At 32.3% G+C, this 16,935-nt stretch overlaps 1 protein-coding gene across 8 annotated transcripts in view; it reads left to right on the forward strand.

Annotated features, from left to right (window-relative positions):
• Window positions 1–16,935, forward strand: part of LOC126734302 (fat-like cadherin-related tumor suppressor homolog) — a 450,385-nt gene that overhangs the window by 341,488 nt on the left and 91,962 nt on the right. For 4 of the 8 annotated variants that reach the window (XM_050437862.1, XM_050437863.1, XM_050437866.1 and 1 more), the window contains 6 exons: window positions 138–455; window positions 6,233–7,093; window positions 8,476–8,566; window positions 10,298–10,522; window positions 13,728–13,823; window positions 14,216–14,239. In XM_050437862.1, coding sequence (XP_050293819.1) covers window positions 138–455; window positions 6,233–7,093; window positions 8,476–8,566; window positions 10,298–10,522; window positions 13,728–13,823; window positions 14,216–14,239 — 1,615 coding nt within the window. The remainder of the gene's footprint in view (window positions 1–137; window positions 456–6,232; window positions 7,094–8,475; window positions 8,567–10,297; window positions 10,523–13,727; window positions 13,824–14,215; window positions 14,240–16,935) is intronic. The other 4 variants (XM_050437865.1, XM_050437869.1, XM_050437867.1 and 1 more) reach the window with 2 other exon arrangements.

Consider the following 16,935-nt stretch of genomic DNA (forward strand, 5'->3'; position numbering starts at 1 on the left):
AGCCATTTTATTGCTTATTCTAGGCATAACAAACCCCATTTATTTTAATCATAAAAAATAAATCTTATGACTATAGAGACAAAAAAACTTGCAGCTAATTGGTGATATAGTGGGTAAAACCAAGGTTCAATTTTTAGGCCTCAGCATCCGCCACCTGTAACGTGATCATCCATATCCTGGACAAAAACGACAACGCGCCGCAGTTCCTACAGGTTCAGTACTTCGGTACCATTTCCGAGTCGGCTCCGGTGTCCTCGTTGGTACTATCGAACAGCAGCGAACCGCTCGTCATTAAAGCGTTTGACGCTGACAGCGAGAGAAACGCCCTGCTCAGCTTCGATATCGTGGAAATTTTACCGAAACGGTATTTCCAGATCGATTCAAATACTGGAGCCATTAGGACCATAAGGCTATTGGATTATGAGAGTATGTCTACGTTCAGTTTTCATGTGCAGGTATGCTAGAGATTTTTTTCTTTTATTTATCAAAACATAAAGGGTGTTAACAGGAAAAGGAACAAAATACAAAGTTTTTCGGGTGTACTTAACTAAAAAATAATTCAAGATCAAAAATAGAATAAAGCGCTAAACTTCACATTAAGTGCTTTTGCTTATTAGAACTAAGATTATCTTTTTAAACATAAAAAGAGAGCGACAAAATAAATCTACATTAAAAAGTGTGGAATTATGTAAGGAAAGCATACGACTTAACGGTGAATTCCTTAATACGTTAGTTCAATAGAAACATACTGGAAACAAATAAAAACTTCGCTGAGGTATATGGAAAGATATTTGAGATATTAATTAACTCGAGTCAATAAGATAGTTAATTAGTTTATAAAGAAAGAACATGCCTATATAAGAGCGCTGTGTTTCAAGAGAATATAATTGGTATTTAACGCTAAGTTCTATTAAAGTAGCATGCAAGTTAAATGTACTTTTATAGTTTAAAAATCGTAAAAAATTATTTTGTATTGTTTCTAATCTGTTAGCATGCACCGTATATTGCGGAGCCCAGACAATGGAGGCAAACTGCAAACTATTTTAAATATAACTCGAAAAATTCATCCATTATTCCAAAGATGCTGGTCATACACTTTTATAAAAGGTAAAAACACAAAATCTACAGCATCACAAATACATTTAATAAAATTACAAAGGTTACATGTTTCGCTTGACTAGAGCATCATCAGACCTAAACAATAATTAAAATGATGTAACCCGAAAAAAGGAAAATTCAACAAAAACTTACCATAACATGAGGACGATTTTGAGCATGAACACATGACGCGAAACAATGATATTTTTGTTGTGCCACGCCATAGAACCGCATCATTTCAGCGCTCTTCTAAATTTGTGGGGGTTAAAATGTGAAATAATATTCCATCCAGCTTTAAACAACTATCTTTAAATATATTTTCTAAAAAAATTAAATCACAGTTGCTAGTTGAACAAAGAATAGGTTAATTAACATCAGATACAAATTAAAAAAAACCATTATTAATTGTCATTAGTTGAAAATTGTGTTTACCCCTTGTGGACATCGACATCGAACTTTTGCATTTTTGCTTTTTTTAGGGTCTTAAATATTGGGCGTTATCCTCCTTGGTTCTTTTATCGGCTGCCGCCTCTGCCGCTCTCTCGTTCTGGATTAATTTTCTTTATTATTATTATTAATATTATTATTGCTTGTTTCTTTTTGATTTATTTGATGTAAATTAATTATTTTTAAGGGTTATTTCGTCTGTACCAACGGTTAACGGTTTTTATAATCGAGAATTAATCCTTTTTGTCAAAATTTTAATTAGACTTATAACTGTATTTTATAATTTTATATGGGCAAATAAAGCATTTGAATTTGAATTTGAATATGATACCCAGATCCTTCACTTTAGCAGTCTTCTTAAGTAACTAATAAATGCGCATTTGCCATAATTAAGATAAAGTTTATTTCTAGGACAATACTCAAAAAATCTGTCTAAATTATTTTGTAAAAGAAGGAAATCATTAAGGTTAGTCATGGAAGCAAAAATCTTAATATCGTCTGTATAAAGTAATACTTTAACGAAAATAAATCATTTTATAATTCCAAGGGTTCAATAGGTTTACAATAGGTTCCAAGTGAACATGTACAGTTATATACTGGGTTCGATTAAAAATATACGACGATATCTACCGAAATGGATCTTCCACTCCGGCAAGTTTCATCTCATAAAGCATTGTGATCAATTTTGTCAAATGCTTTGCTGAAGTCGATATACACAGAATCCACTTGCGTCTGAGTATATATTCCAAGAACTTTTCACAACAAAGTTGGAATCAATTGATCGTAAAAGAAAAAAATGGTGCTCTTCGTCAATAATTATAAGTTTGAGAAAATGTATCAATTAATTCATGAATTAATGATTCGAAAATTTTACCAAAAATATCAAGCTTACTTATTGGTCTATAGTTTTTCACACTAGATTTATCATCACTTTTATAAACTGGCATCACATTAGCCATCTTCTACTTGCAAAAGAACAGATACTGCTTAAGAGATAAGTTATAAATAATACTAATAATTTTTTTTTACAATGCATGTCATTTTTTACTCTGAATGAATAAATAACCCAATAAGGCATAATAGCATCAAATATGAGTAAATTATTATGATTTACTGACTGTACATAGAGTTGAAAAGTTCCTCTAAAAATATCTGCGAATAGTTGGCTGACCTAAGATCCCCGAGCAGCTTTCTGGTCAGGGTATACAGAGTTGGATACTCTACCATTTTTGTTATTAACAGAGATTATAAATAAATAAATAATGTCTTTATTATACCAAAATGTACAAAGGCGAAGTCTAGCCTAGGGCTAATGAACATCAGATTAATTGCCAGAGATTTAGTAATTGTTTTCTCTATTAAAGTAAAGTGGAAAAGTTTTATCAATTTGTTTTAAAGGTACAATTATTTATTATATTCTCATAAAACTTACTTAAACAAGAATTTAATGAAAATTATTGTAACAAAAATTCAAGAAAGAAGTTCATGCGCTTTTATTAGAAAAATTTCTATATCCCTTCAATTTTGAGACTGAATCTTGAAAATTGTATTTCTATATATAGTTTTATATAATTCATTCTTTTTGCAAGATGGTTTGCAGTAGCTAATGTTGCTTTGTCTTTTAATTAAGATTTTGTTAGCAACGAATATATTATTATCATCACTACGATTATTACCATAATATAATTTTTAGATAAGTTATCCATGATCAAAATTATCAAAATACAAATTTAGACCATAGTAGTCACTTTTTTTTAAGATTATGGATACTAGTATTATTCTTGCAAAGGCATCAGCTGACAGATTTATATTATGGCAAAATAGTAAATCGTTGGTTCAAATTAAATCAAGTATGCAGGTATTCTGGGTTTTAAAACTATTCACTTGGGATTATATTATATATTTATTTAAGAATAAAGAAAAGGTCATGCAGTGGTAGGTGAGGTGGTGTCATTTAATTGCTTTTTGCGTAGCACACATCGTTTTAGTTGGTAGTATTTTTTAATAGAGCTGATGTTACTCTATTAAGCAAAGCGATGATGAATTTAACACTTGTAAACCGTGGAGATTTTTCTGGTTAATTGTAAATGTGAGTAGCATATATTTACAGTCAAGTATTCTGGTATTGTATTCATATTTTGAGTGAAGAATATTGGACTTAAAAAGGCAAGAACTATCATTATTGTTTTAAATTTAAACGAATCTGTGTTTGGTTGAAGCCTCTTATCAAATATTTTGACCAAGGGTCAAATCGATAGTTTTAAGATAATATGGTGGATTAATAATACAGGGTGCGGCATAACTGTCTCCCTATTTTTAACCTTCCCTCGTAATGGCGTGCGGCGTCGCAGAATAGTGGGGGTACCGCCACTAAGAGACCAACGCACAGCGCGCATTTGCCGTGGAAAGTGTACCTCCGCGAAAATCGGTCAGTTATTGCTGCGCAACGAGCGTTCCGGATAAGGTTCCAAATTCCGCGAAATGAAGGAGTCGCGGACCGAAAATCAATTGTGTTGTGGGTCAAGAACTTCAGAGAAACTGGATGTGTTATCAAAAAAGGAGGTGGATGGCCACGGACAGCTCGGACACCCGAAAACATCGAGACTGTGAGACGCTCATTTTTACGGTCACCTAGACGTTCTGCACGGAGACACGCAGCTGCCCTTCGTTTATCTGACCGCACTGTGCGAAGAATTCTTCACAAGGATCTTCGTTTTCATCCATACAAGATGGTTCTGGCATAGGAATTATCAGAACGTGATTGGAACAAACGACGTGCTGCATGTGAAATTATGCTTCAAAATTTACCTCAGGGCGCAGTTTTTGTTAGTGACGAGGCACATTTTTACTTGTCTGGCTCGGTAAACAAGCAAAACTTTCGGTATTGGGCCGCTGATAATCCGAGAGAGATACACGAGAAGCCTCTACATAGTGAGAAAGTGACAGTTTGGTGCGCCGTGTGTGAAATGGGGATAATCGGCCCTTACTTCTTTGAAGAAGAAAATCACGCTATTACTGTCAATTCGGAACGCTATATAGCGATGATTCACAAATTTTTCGCCCCAGCCTTTGCAGGACTCAATGTGCAAGAAGCCTGGTTTTAGCAAGATGGGGCAACAGCTCACACATCTCGAGCTTCAATGCAAGTATTGAGAGAAATGTTCCCCGGGCGTTTGCTCTCCCTGAGAGGCGATATTTCTTGGCCTGCACGCTCGCCCGACCTAACGCTCTTCCGACTTCTTTCTGTGGGGTTACCTAAGAGCTGAAGTCTTCAAACATCGTCCAACGACTATTAGACAACTAAAGGATGCAATCCGCCTGGAAATTCGCAGAATACCCCAAGAAATGCTTACAAGAGTTGCTAAATGCGAAACTTCAGAAGTCGCTTGCACCAGTGCTTCGATAATGGTGGACGGCACTTGCCAGATATTCTCTTCAAAACCATATAGAACAAAAATGTTTTAGTTGTACTTTTAAAATTAAAAAATAAAATCTTTGTATTTCAAATAACATTTCTTTTATTAAGCCTTAAAAACAGGGAGACAATTATGCCGCACCCTGTATAAAATGGATTTACAGGAGTTTAAATACTAATTTTCAAGTTTTAGTCATACGTGGCTATTGCATTATGAGGAAGTTTAGAGAAATTAAAGAACTTTTTCAAATAAAAATATATTTCTCAATTCACTGTATGGAATCTTACAGGCTTAAGAAAGTACAGTCTAATAGAATTGTATCAGGAAAGTTTCAGTCATGCTTAGTTGTTAAGTTATGGACATGTTGAGGGATTTTAGCAGAATAGAACAACTTTTCCAAAAAAAAAATATTTCCTCAACTCACTGTATATTTTTGAAAAAACGCTGAAATAGGTGTCTAATGGAATTGTATCAGGAACTTGTATTCAAAATGTCAAGGTTTAGTCATGCCTTGTTGTTGAGTTATGGGCATGTTAAAAAATTTTAATAAAATTTTCCAAAATTTAATCTCGATTCAATAACGAATATTTTCAAAAAAAAATGAAGATCCTGAAAGGTATTTCCAATGCTTCCTCTTTTTACTTATAATTCAGTTATTGAAACCACGAGTTCTGCATTAAATCAAGATATATACATATATATTTTTTTAGTGAACAAATATATTGTCCCCTTTTTTCATGTTTTTCATACCAGCATGAGAGTTGTCATTTCTTCTGGCTTGTTAGGAACTGGGTTGTTAGGGAATTTCTGTTCAGACATTTGGAGTCACTTTCCCTTTCATTCAGATATTTAAGGTCACTTTATATCTTTCAGGTTGTTTATAAATCAATGGAAAAAAAGTTAAATTTGATCCAGGCTTTTTGAGAATTTTTTCAATTATATCATAAGTATGTTAAATCATTTTCAAGTCTTTAATGTTTCAGGAATCAATTTAAAGCGACTTTTTATTTCCAGGCCTTTAGAGTAATTGTTTGTGTTCCAATTTTGTAATAATTATTTCGAATACTCTAAAAAATCACCGAAAAGTCTGAAATAGAATTTAAAAAAAATCGTAATCCCTGGAATATACAGGAAACCAGCGAATGCCTGGAATAAATAAAATAATATTTAATATTTATAAAGGAAATGCTCGCCGTTGCTGTTGATTCAAGCAGTGCACAATTTTGATAACAAATTAAACATAAATTTAATTTCAATCTTCTTACTTATAGGTTTCGGACATGGGTAAACCAAAACTCTTCTCGGACGCCACTGCTCGGGTGGACATAAACGTAACGGACGTCAACGATTGCCCACCGATTTTCTTCAGTCCCGTTTACAACGTGACCCTCCTGTTACCCTCCTACAAAAACGTGGCCGTCATTCAAGTGAACGCCACTGATCCCGACAGTACAGAGGCGGGCGGCACATTAAAATACGACATAATCGAGGGAAACAAATTGGGAGCGTTCAAAATCGACCCGAAACTCGGCGTGATATCCCTCACCGATCCAGAGCAGCTCAAACCGCAAGCATCTTATAAGTTACACGTGCGAGTATCAGACGGGAAGTTCTCCAACGTTGCCAAAGTATACGTGCGAGTCGAAGAATCCGACAACAGCGGCTTGGTGTTCCAGAAATCTTTCTACGAGGGTACCATCGTGGAAAACTCCACGAAGATCACGACCGTTTGCGTGGTTAACGTGTTGGGTAGTGCCCTAAATGAACACGTCGAGTTTCGGATCTTAAATCCCACCGATATGTTTAGTATTGGGTCCACGTCCGGGGTGATAAGAACCACGGGGAAAAAGTTCGATCGTGAATTGCAGGACAAGTATCAGCTGATTATAGAGGCTCGAAGTAACACCCCTTATCGGGAGAGGCCGCGAGTTACGCATGTCGTTGTCAATGTGACGGTGCTCGATATAAACGACAACTGTCCGATGTTCGTCAATTTGCCGTACTACGCGGTGGTGTCGGTGGACGACGAAAAAGGTTCGGTGATCACGAAAGTTCACGCGATCGACCTGGACAGTTCAGAAAATGGCGAGGTGCGTTATGAATTGATTAGGGGACATGGAGAACTGTTTAAGGTAATTTTACTATTTTTTTTGCGCCAATCTCCAATATAGTAATTTTTATACTGGCAATGATGTCCTGTTAAACGAAATTCTATAATATTTAAGTCAATGTAATCAAAAATCAAAGGATTTAAATAAATTTAATGGTTATACTAATAATCAAAAAATAAATTATTATATAACCAATATAATCTTGCATTACCTAACACATGCATAATCAATCAACACAAATTAACAGGCAGAGGGATGTATTAAGTTGTCAGGGCCTTAAAACCTCGGGTGATTTACGGAACACTGAAAAAAGATTCTACTCCTCGACATATAGATGGCGCTAAAAAAGCCTCGAGACTACACGGGCCTTCAAGCATCTGATATGTCATTTTTCATAGTTCTTAAGCTTGCAGAGTGCAGACGCTTCTTTTTAACTAATGTTCATTAATCAAATTTTGCGAAAAATCTTAGCAAAATTGATCTGCTCTCATATACGCATAATATTTTTCCAGGTGTTGAGTTCAGTGTGCTGTCTGTCAACTGTGATTATATTTCAGTTAGGTATGCTGACATCTAAAAAAGCAGTGAGTTAAATTGTAAAAGAACTGAGAAATAAACAGTAAAAACTTTGATTCGAATATAGACATCGACTACATGCATTTGCGACCTCTCCCTGTCGTGGAGTAGAACCAACCGGAAACTGAGTTTGACAGTGGCTCCACGATAAGGCGCCAAATTTGAATTTCGAATTTTTGAAAAGCGTATGTTTAAAATTAGTTCGGAATGTATGGCTCGTAGGGAAATTACAGTAGATGTACCATGGAGAGAATGGATTACATTTTATTCATATTTGGTGTCTTATTTATAAGACGCTTTTGACATTGAGCTACATTTCATTTCCCACATTTTGCCTCTAAAAATAGTGTGATCGACAAACTGTTGTTTTATTTATTTTTTAAACTTAATTTTATTTTTAGAACTCATTATGGTCTAACCATATTTTATTGTGTATTTGTTTTTAAGTTACTTTTAGCATTTTTAATAATTTGAGTTTTTTAGACTTAAACTTCAAAGCAAATAAAGACAACTAAACCCCCTAATAATAATACAATACTATTTTTATTATTGGTTCTAGAAATATATATATTTCATTAGGCTTACGTTGATATAATTTTTTACATTACTTTTAGATCAGCTGATGATGCTCGGATAAAATTTAATAGACCCCTTTGGCCATGACTTTGATTTACTTTATTTTGTTTTGTTTTTTATCTACTAAGTCACTTAGAGGACAGCAAATGTAACAAATCTAAAATGAATTGGTTTTACCAAAAAAATTCCTTAAAATAAATAAGAGTTTCACGATAATTGATGATCGTTGGTAATTTGACCATTTTTTTAAGGTCCAACGAGAATCTGGAGACGTTGAAATCAAGCAGAACTTAGAAGGGCATAATCGGGAGTATGAACTTTTAATTGCCGCATACGATAAGGGTAAGTCATTAATAATCTATTTTCGTTGATTTGAATAATAGTCCAGACGCGTACGAGCATTTAAGAAATAATTTTTACACAAAATTCGTTGTTTTTTTTTTTTGTTTAGACCATTGTAAAAATATGTTAATTCTATAGCGAATATGTAGAAAAGTTAGTATAAAACTCCCAGTATCAAATTTTTAATTCTTTATTGTCGACCCTCATTTTTTAAATGTATACATTGCACAAACGCTAAAAAATGTAAAGGTCTGTTTAATTTCTTCGGAAAATACAATGGATGTTCATAAGATGATCCAAGTGACACAAAATACCGCCATATTATGACAATTGAATAAAATAGTAACGAATAATTTGTGTAAAAAAGTCGTCTAAATCAAGTTTTCCATTAAATGAAACAAACTTTGTTTTAGGTCTTTAAATTTAAAAATAAAAATATGAGAGAAAGTTCATTTTAGTTTTTTTTTTAAATAATTTTTGTTTGAATTATTAAAAAAATGTCTAATCCTTGAAAATATACGTATTAAAATTGCAAGGAAAAATTTTTTGACAAATGTAAATTAGCTCTTTGAAATGGATTTCTTACTAAGATTAAATTAATGAAAAACATGATTAAAATTCAACGATACAATTAGAAAAACGTCTCAAATATTGACAAATTATATTAAAGATTTATTGAATTGCTAAATAAAAGTGGCTTATAACAAAAAGATACGGAAAAAAGATTTTTCTCATAATGATTCTCTGAATTGTCCTGGAAAACTGGAAAAATCCATTTAATTAATTCTAAAATGAAAAAAATTTAATTATTTGTAACATAGTTGGTCCTTCGAGCCAAATTTTGCACTCAAATTAAATTATTGTAAAAGGTGTGTGAAATTCAATAATATACATATCATTAAAAATTATATTTGCAGAACATTTTATATAAAAATTATATTTTATTTTTTTAACCTTATTTATATATGAATAGATTTTTCATCAAGCTAAAAAAATAATTTCAAAAATTTGAAAAAAATTCTGAGTCAAAGTGAGTAAGGATAAATTGTGAGAGAGATATAGACAAAAAATTGAATTCCAAGCCATTAAAAATATTATTGAAGGTTAAAAGCATTTTTGAATTATTATTCATTAAATTGTCCTGGAAAGCTCAGAAGGAAAAATAAAGTGAAAACCTCAACATTTCAAACATATGAGGCAAACTTTATCTTATACACTGGTATTCGAAAAATGAAGGTTGTATATCCAAATAATTATCAAACAAAAAAAAATGGGTGCAGGGCCTCCAGATAGCTCCGAGATACCTGTAAAAGGTCTTGAAAATGTTTGACGTAAGACATCTTCTTCTTCTTCCTCTTCAAGTCCCATACCAGATCTTTCTGACCTACTAAAAGTATATTGTCTACCCATTTTGATAAAAATAATGGTACTCAAATTCAAAATCAATCAAAATCTAACAACTCCAAACTCTATTGGATATCTATCGGAGGATGTGTGCTATTTGGGATTGACTTAATAGTGTTTATTTTCTTTTTCCTGCACGCAATATGTCTTTATGTTAAATGTTACCAGCCTAATATAAAACTAATTAAGCAACCTTTGTTGAAATACATGCGCATAAAATTCTTAAAAATCCGGACTTTGAACGCTCAGATCAAAGAACATAAAATATTACCCTGGAATTCTTACAAAACGTGTTTTTTATAAATATTTTAAAAAATCTGTATTTAGGTATTACACCCTGCCGAACGGACGTGACCGTTCATATTAAGGTGATCGATCGTTCGATGCCGGTATTTAAAAAGCAATTCTACTCCGAAACGGTGGCGGAGAACGTGGAGTTACACTCTCCATTGTCCGTCTCTATCGAGGCGGAGTCTCCGTTGTCCAGGAAGCTGATTTATAGCATAGTGAAGGGTAACGAGATGGAAGAGTTTGCGCTCGATTTTAATACTGGTAAGTTTCAAACATTTTTTTATGAATTTTTTATTTGTATCGAGTTTATCGGCCTGGAAAAATATCTTTTTTTGTATCTTTTCAGTAAAACTTCAACAAATTGGAGTAATATAGTTCTATTTCAGAATGAGCAAGGATAGGAAGGAAAGGAAATATAATAGAGAAAAAACAACGTCAAAACCTTACGATTTTTATGTGAAATGACTAATATATAGAATTTGTCTTGCAAGTAAACCTGCAGTGTATAAAACTCAGAAGCAATTATCTCTCTCTTGCATGTTTGATTAGGAAAAGGTCTCAAGGGAATGTGCACCACATTTTGAATTAATTAAAAGAACACTTTAAAAATTTTTGTGGGAGAAACTTACTAGAAAAGGAGAGACAAACCAACGAAATCCCATCCAAGGATGCTCAACTCGAATTCGACTGTTCTAAAGGTTCCTTGCTGCAAAGTTCCATCATGTTTAGCAAATTCTTATTATTCTTGGTAACATTCTTATGAAACCATTGTAATATTTTGCAAAGCCAAAGAAGGAGAATTTATTTGCCATTAATATTCGAACGACTCTTGTACCTCAAAAACTGAATGAGTTATAGGCAATTTTAGGAGCCATGGTCTAAAGCACACATTGCTACCTCAATATTTTTATTCAATAGCACAACTTTTTGACCATAATTTGAGTAATAATAGTGTTTTTCAAATTAATATAGCGCGTGCCTGAGGATGGATTCAAGGGTAAAAACATGATTCTGTGTTAACAGATTTTGCTAGCTAGGGCAGTTTTGGATCGGACTATGTTTTTCTAATTTCATTACCAAAGTCTTTCTATTCTTCGTAATATTTGCATGAAATAATAGGAATATTCTTAAAATGATTTTAGCCGAAGAAGGGAATTTTTTCTAAAATTAATTTCATATAAGAACGATTCTTGTAATTCAAGAAGTGTTTGAGTTACAAGTAATTTTGTCAGCCAAATTTCAATTTTAAAATACATATTGCTGCAGCAAGATTTTTCCAGTAGCACACATTTTTTGGCCATAATTTGAGAAGCACTTAAAATATTTTTTCCCATCAATTTAGGAGAGTTCCTGAAGATGGATTCCAGGATAAAAACACGATTCTGAGTTTAAAATTTAGCTAGCTAAAGCAGTTTTGGTTAGGACCATTTTTTTGCTAATTCCTAACCAAGGTAATTTTTTCATGAAATAATTGATACATTCTTAAAAGGGTGCCAGTCAAGGCAAGGAAATTTCTCTGCGATTAATTTCATATACGAACGACCTGTGTACCTCAAGAACTGCCTGAGTTGCAGACAATTTTGTCAGCCAGGGTCTAAGACTCATCAAACATAAGGATTTTTGTTCAGTAACACGCATTATTGCCCATAATATGAGAATCACTCAAAATATTGTCATATTTTTTTGACACCAATATAGGAGAGTTCCTGAGGATGCATTCAAGGATAAAAACATGATTCTGAGTTAAAAGTTTAGCTAGCTGAAGCAGTTTTGGTTAGAACCATTTTTTTGCTAAAACAAATTCTTATTATTTTTGGTAATATTTACATGAAATAATAGGAATATTCTTAGAAGGGTTTTAGCCAAAAAAGGGGAATTTCTCTACATATAATTTCATATACGAATCATTCTTGTGCCTCATGAATTGTCTGAGGTTCATGCAATTTTGTCAGCTAACGTTCAAGACCCACCAAATTGGCATAAAATCAGAACATTTATCAGATCAACAAATTCCTAAAAATTTAGAGACAACAAATATTCCTCCTCAGAGTTTCTCAATTATTTTCCATTTTCTTCCTTTTCCATTTTCATTCTTCACTTCCTTCTTAATTTTACTATTGATCTCCTTATATTTCTTGGTGTTCTTCGTCATCAATCTTCTTTAGTCCATCATCTGCAAATAAAATCAGTCATCCATTCTTTATTCTTCATTCTTGTTCTTTCCTCACCTTTAATATTGCGTCTTTTTCGTTTCTTTCTGTCCCTTTTCCCTTCTGCACTATGTTCTTGTTATGCAACAGTTTCCAACTTTTCTCTTACTGATTCTCCTACTATGTAGTCTTTCATACTATCATAATCAAGTTGGGTATTTGGGTTCATTCATGAGTTTCTTGACTGTGATATCTATCTGACCAACAAAATCAACCATAATTAATATTCTAAGATTAAGTACATTATAAGTACAGTTCTTAAAATACCTGGAAGACCTATAGATACCATTTTCTTGAGCCACTCAAAGAACGATCTCTTTTACAACTCTCAATGTAATAAGTCTCTTTCTATTTTAAGTGCCTGAAAGAGAAATAAATATTTTGCTAATTTCAGGCAGTTGGAGCCGTGGTTCTCCTGGTATTGCCTCAAATTTTGCTTCAACTGCTTGGAAGGTAAAAAGAAATATTTTAGAAATTCCACGCAGTTGAAAGAAATATTTGACAAATTCCTAAGGATTGTTTCAATAGTAACAATGTGGTGATGAATTGAAAAAATGTATACTACTTAGAGCGGTTTAAATTGAATAAGATATAATAGGGTTTAGGTCCAGTATAGTAGAGAATTCCAGTCCCGCTCCCGTTTATTTTATCCCGAATATTTTGCCCTGTTTTCTTTCCTTACTGATAAATTCTTAAAAAATATCATTTATTAATGGACACTTTATATGCTTGTTCTAAGATTCTTTTCAAAATATCATATTTACCGACTTTTCCAGATTAATTAGTATTCCAAATCCTCTGGAAACACCGTATCACTATTAAATCTTATTTTTTTTTCTTCTAATGATAAAGTGAATTTCCAAGACACTCTCAGGCTCTACTTAGCTCTAACAAGTAAGTTCTATTGAAAGGCAAGTTATTACCCTTCCATGGGTTTCCTTTCCTCTTCTTGACCCTCTCTTCTAGAAGCATCTATTAATTGGAAGTGAGAATTATTTAAATTTTTACTGACAGCACCTTTAAAAAATTTGGAAACTTAATTTCTTAATATTTGCATTTGCCACATTTGGTTTTCTCCGCCATACCTTACACTTCTTTCGCAAGCTTGGCATCTTATTTTGTGGAAAGACGATTATTGTAAAGATGTTTTAGTATTAAATATTAATTGATAGAATATGATCTTAAAACTAATAAAATACATAAAAAAGATATTTTTCCATCATTACTACCGATTAAAAACCCACTTCTGTATCTAGTTCCCTCCGGTCGTGCTTTAAGAGATCGGCTCAGATTTATACTTCTGAGCCAATTTTTCGCTGAGCAACGGGTGCGCTCAGAATACGCGCAAAAAGGTAGTTTTGTTTTCTGAAAGAGATGATGTGATTTGTTTTTTTTTAGATTTAACCTAATAAGAATAACAGTTTGATGGGATAAAGGGAGTGGTGTTGGTTTCTTTAACTTTTGAAACATTAATATCGGCACGAATTGTTTTCCCTCTTACGCATTAATTTTACGCCGACTTTTGGCGAAAGCTGTCGAAAATGCTAGGCATGGACTTCTCTTTAGCATGAGCATGGAATTGCTTTTTTTCTTGAATTGTTGTATAATCGAAGTGACGTAATTGTTCTGTCAGGCCCAAATTCGGAGTTTTCATTCAGTATTTTTGCAGCTTTCGTTAAAAATTTAACGAAAATAAAAACAGTTTATAGGAAACTAATATTTAAAATTTCTTTAATTTTCACAGCTCCGGACAGTAACAACGGGCCTTGTGAGTATTAGTCCTAAAATTACTTGGGTTGCACCCGCTTTACTTGTGCCGATCTATTTTCTTTCAACATTTTCACCACATATGGATTTAAATTTGAATTTTTTTAGTGCATGCGCTTAGAGATTATTTTGTAGAGAAATCTTTTTTTTTTTCAAAAATATTCAGCATCGATAATTTTATTTTAGTCCATTAAAGAAAATCAAATAGCAAATGGAGAAATTGGTACATTATACAGCAAATTAGTGTGAGGGTAAGAAACACGTACATGGTTACATAATTCGGGGGTCTCAGGAGGATCTAAATAAAGAGATGGGAATATGCTCAAATGCGGCAATAGTGAGGCATGTTTTTGGTTAACAATATATATATCATTGAAAAACTATATGAATTTGTAAAAGTTCCAGAGATATTCGAATAAAAAAGAAATTTTCAAAAATTATTTTTATTTTTTCTTCTTAAAATAAATTGTTAATTTTTTTATGCTTACTACCTTACTACCTTGACTTCTAGAGAACGGATTTTAGTCATTTTTTTCAAAAAAAGACTAAAATAGTATTTAGACTAGTACATAAATCACTCATTTCTAAATTTGGACTATTATAACTTAAGATATCCACCTGCCAATAACAGATAAATTATTTTATTCCTTACAGGCACTCCTGGAGTAAGAATTCCATTATCTTGACTTCTAGTGAACAGATTTTAGTAATTTTTTAAAAAAAGAGTAAAATGGTCTTTAGATTAGTCCACAAATTAATAATTTCTAAATTTGGATTATTAGAACCTAAGATATTCAATTGTCAATAAGAGACAAATTATTTTTCTTCTTACAGGCGCTCCTGGACTAAGAATTCCATTATCTTGACTTCTAGTCAACGGATTTTAGTAATTTTTTCAAAAAAGACTAAAATGGTCTTCTGACTAGTCCACAAATCAATAATTTCTAAATGTGGACTATTAGAACTTAAGATATTCAATTTCCAATAAAACACAAATTATTTTCTTCCTTACAGGCGCTCCTGGATTAAAAATTTTATTATCTTGATTTCTATTGCATCAATTTTAGTGATTTAAAAAAAAAAGACTTAAAAGGTCTTCAGACTAGTCCACAAATCAATAATTTTCAAATTTGGTCTAATAGAACCCAAGATATTCACTTACCAATAAGAGACAAATTATTTTCTTCCTTACAGGCGCTCCTGGACTAAGAATTCCATTATCTTGACTTCCAGTCAACGGATTTTAGTCATTTTTCAAAAAATACTAAAATAGTCTTCTGACTAGTCAACAAATCAAAAATTTTCAAATTTGGACTATTAGAACTTAAGATATTCAATTTCCAATAAAACACAAAATATTTTCTTCCTTACAGGCGCTCCTGGACTAAAAATTTCATTATCTTGATTTCTATTGCATCAATTTTAGTGATTTTTAAAAAAAGACTTAAAAGGTCTTCAGACTAGTCCACAAATCAATAATTACTAAACTTAGACTATTAGAACCTAAGATATTCAATTGTCAATAAGAGACAAATTATTTTCCTTCTTACAGGCACTCCTGGACTAAGAATTCCATTATCTAGACTTCTAGTAAACGGATTTTAGTCATTTTTTCAAAAAAGACTAAAATAGTCTTCAGACTAGTCTACATATCAATAATTAAAATTTAGACTATTAGAACCTAAGATATTCACCTGCCAATAAGAGATAAATTATTTTATTCCTTACAGGCACTCCTGGAGTAAGAATTCCATTATCTTGATTTCTAGTGAACAGATTTTAGTCATTTTTTCAAAAAAGACTAAAATGGTCTTTAGATTAGTCCACAAATCAATAATTTCTAAATTTGGATTATTAGAACCTAAGATATTAAATTGCCAATAAATTATTTTTCTGCTTACAGGCACTTCTGGCCTAAGAATTCCATTATCTTGACATCTAGTTAACGGAATTTAGTCATTTTATCAAAAAAGACTAAAATAGTCTTCAGACTAGTCCACAAATTAATAATTTCTAAATTTGGACTATTAGAATTTAAGATATTAAATTGTCAATAAAACACAAATTATTTTCTTCCTTACAGGCGCTCCTGGATTAAAAATTTCATTATCTTGATTTCTATTGCATCAATTTTAGTGATTTTTAAAAAAAGACTTAAAAGGTCTTCAGACTAGTCCACAAATCAATAATTTTCAAATTTGGTTTAATAGAACCCAAGATATTCACTTGCCAATAAGAGACAAATTATTTTTCTACTTACAGGCACTCCTGGACTAAGAACTCCATTATCTTGACTTCTAGTTAACGGATTTTAGTCATTTTTTCAAGAAAGACTAAAATAGTCTTCAGACTAGTCCACAAATCAATAATTACTAAATTTAGACTATTAGAACCTAAGATATTCATCTGCCAATAAGAGACAAATTATTTTATTCCTTACAGGCACTCCTGGAGTAAGAATTCCATAATCTTGACTTCTAGTCAACGGATTTTAGTCGTTTTTTTAATAAAGATTAAAATAGTCTTCTGACTAGTCCACAAATCAATAATTTCTAAATTTAGACTATTAGAACCTAAGATATTCAATTGCCAATAAGAGACAAATTATTTTCTTCCTTACAGGCGCTCCTGGACTAAAAATTTCATTATCTTGATTTCTATTGCATCAATTTTAGTGATTTTTAAAAAAAGACTTAA

Source organism: Anthonomus grandis, chromosome 3, assembly GCF_022605725.1.
Source record: "Anthonomus grandis grandis chromosome 3, icAntGran1.3, whole genome shotgun sequence".
NCBI classification, from domain to species: Eukaryota; Metazoa; Arthropoda; class Insecta; order Coleoptera; family Curculionidae; genus Anthonomus; species Anthonomus grandis.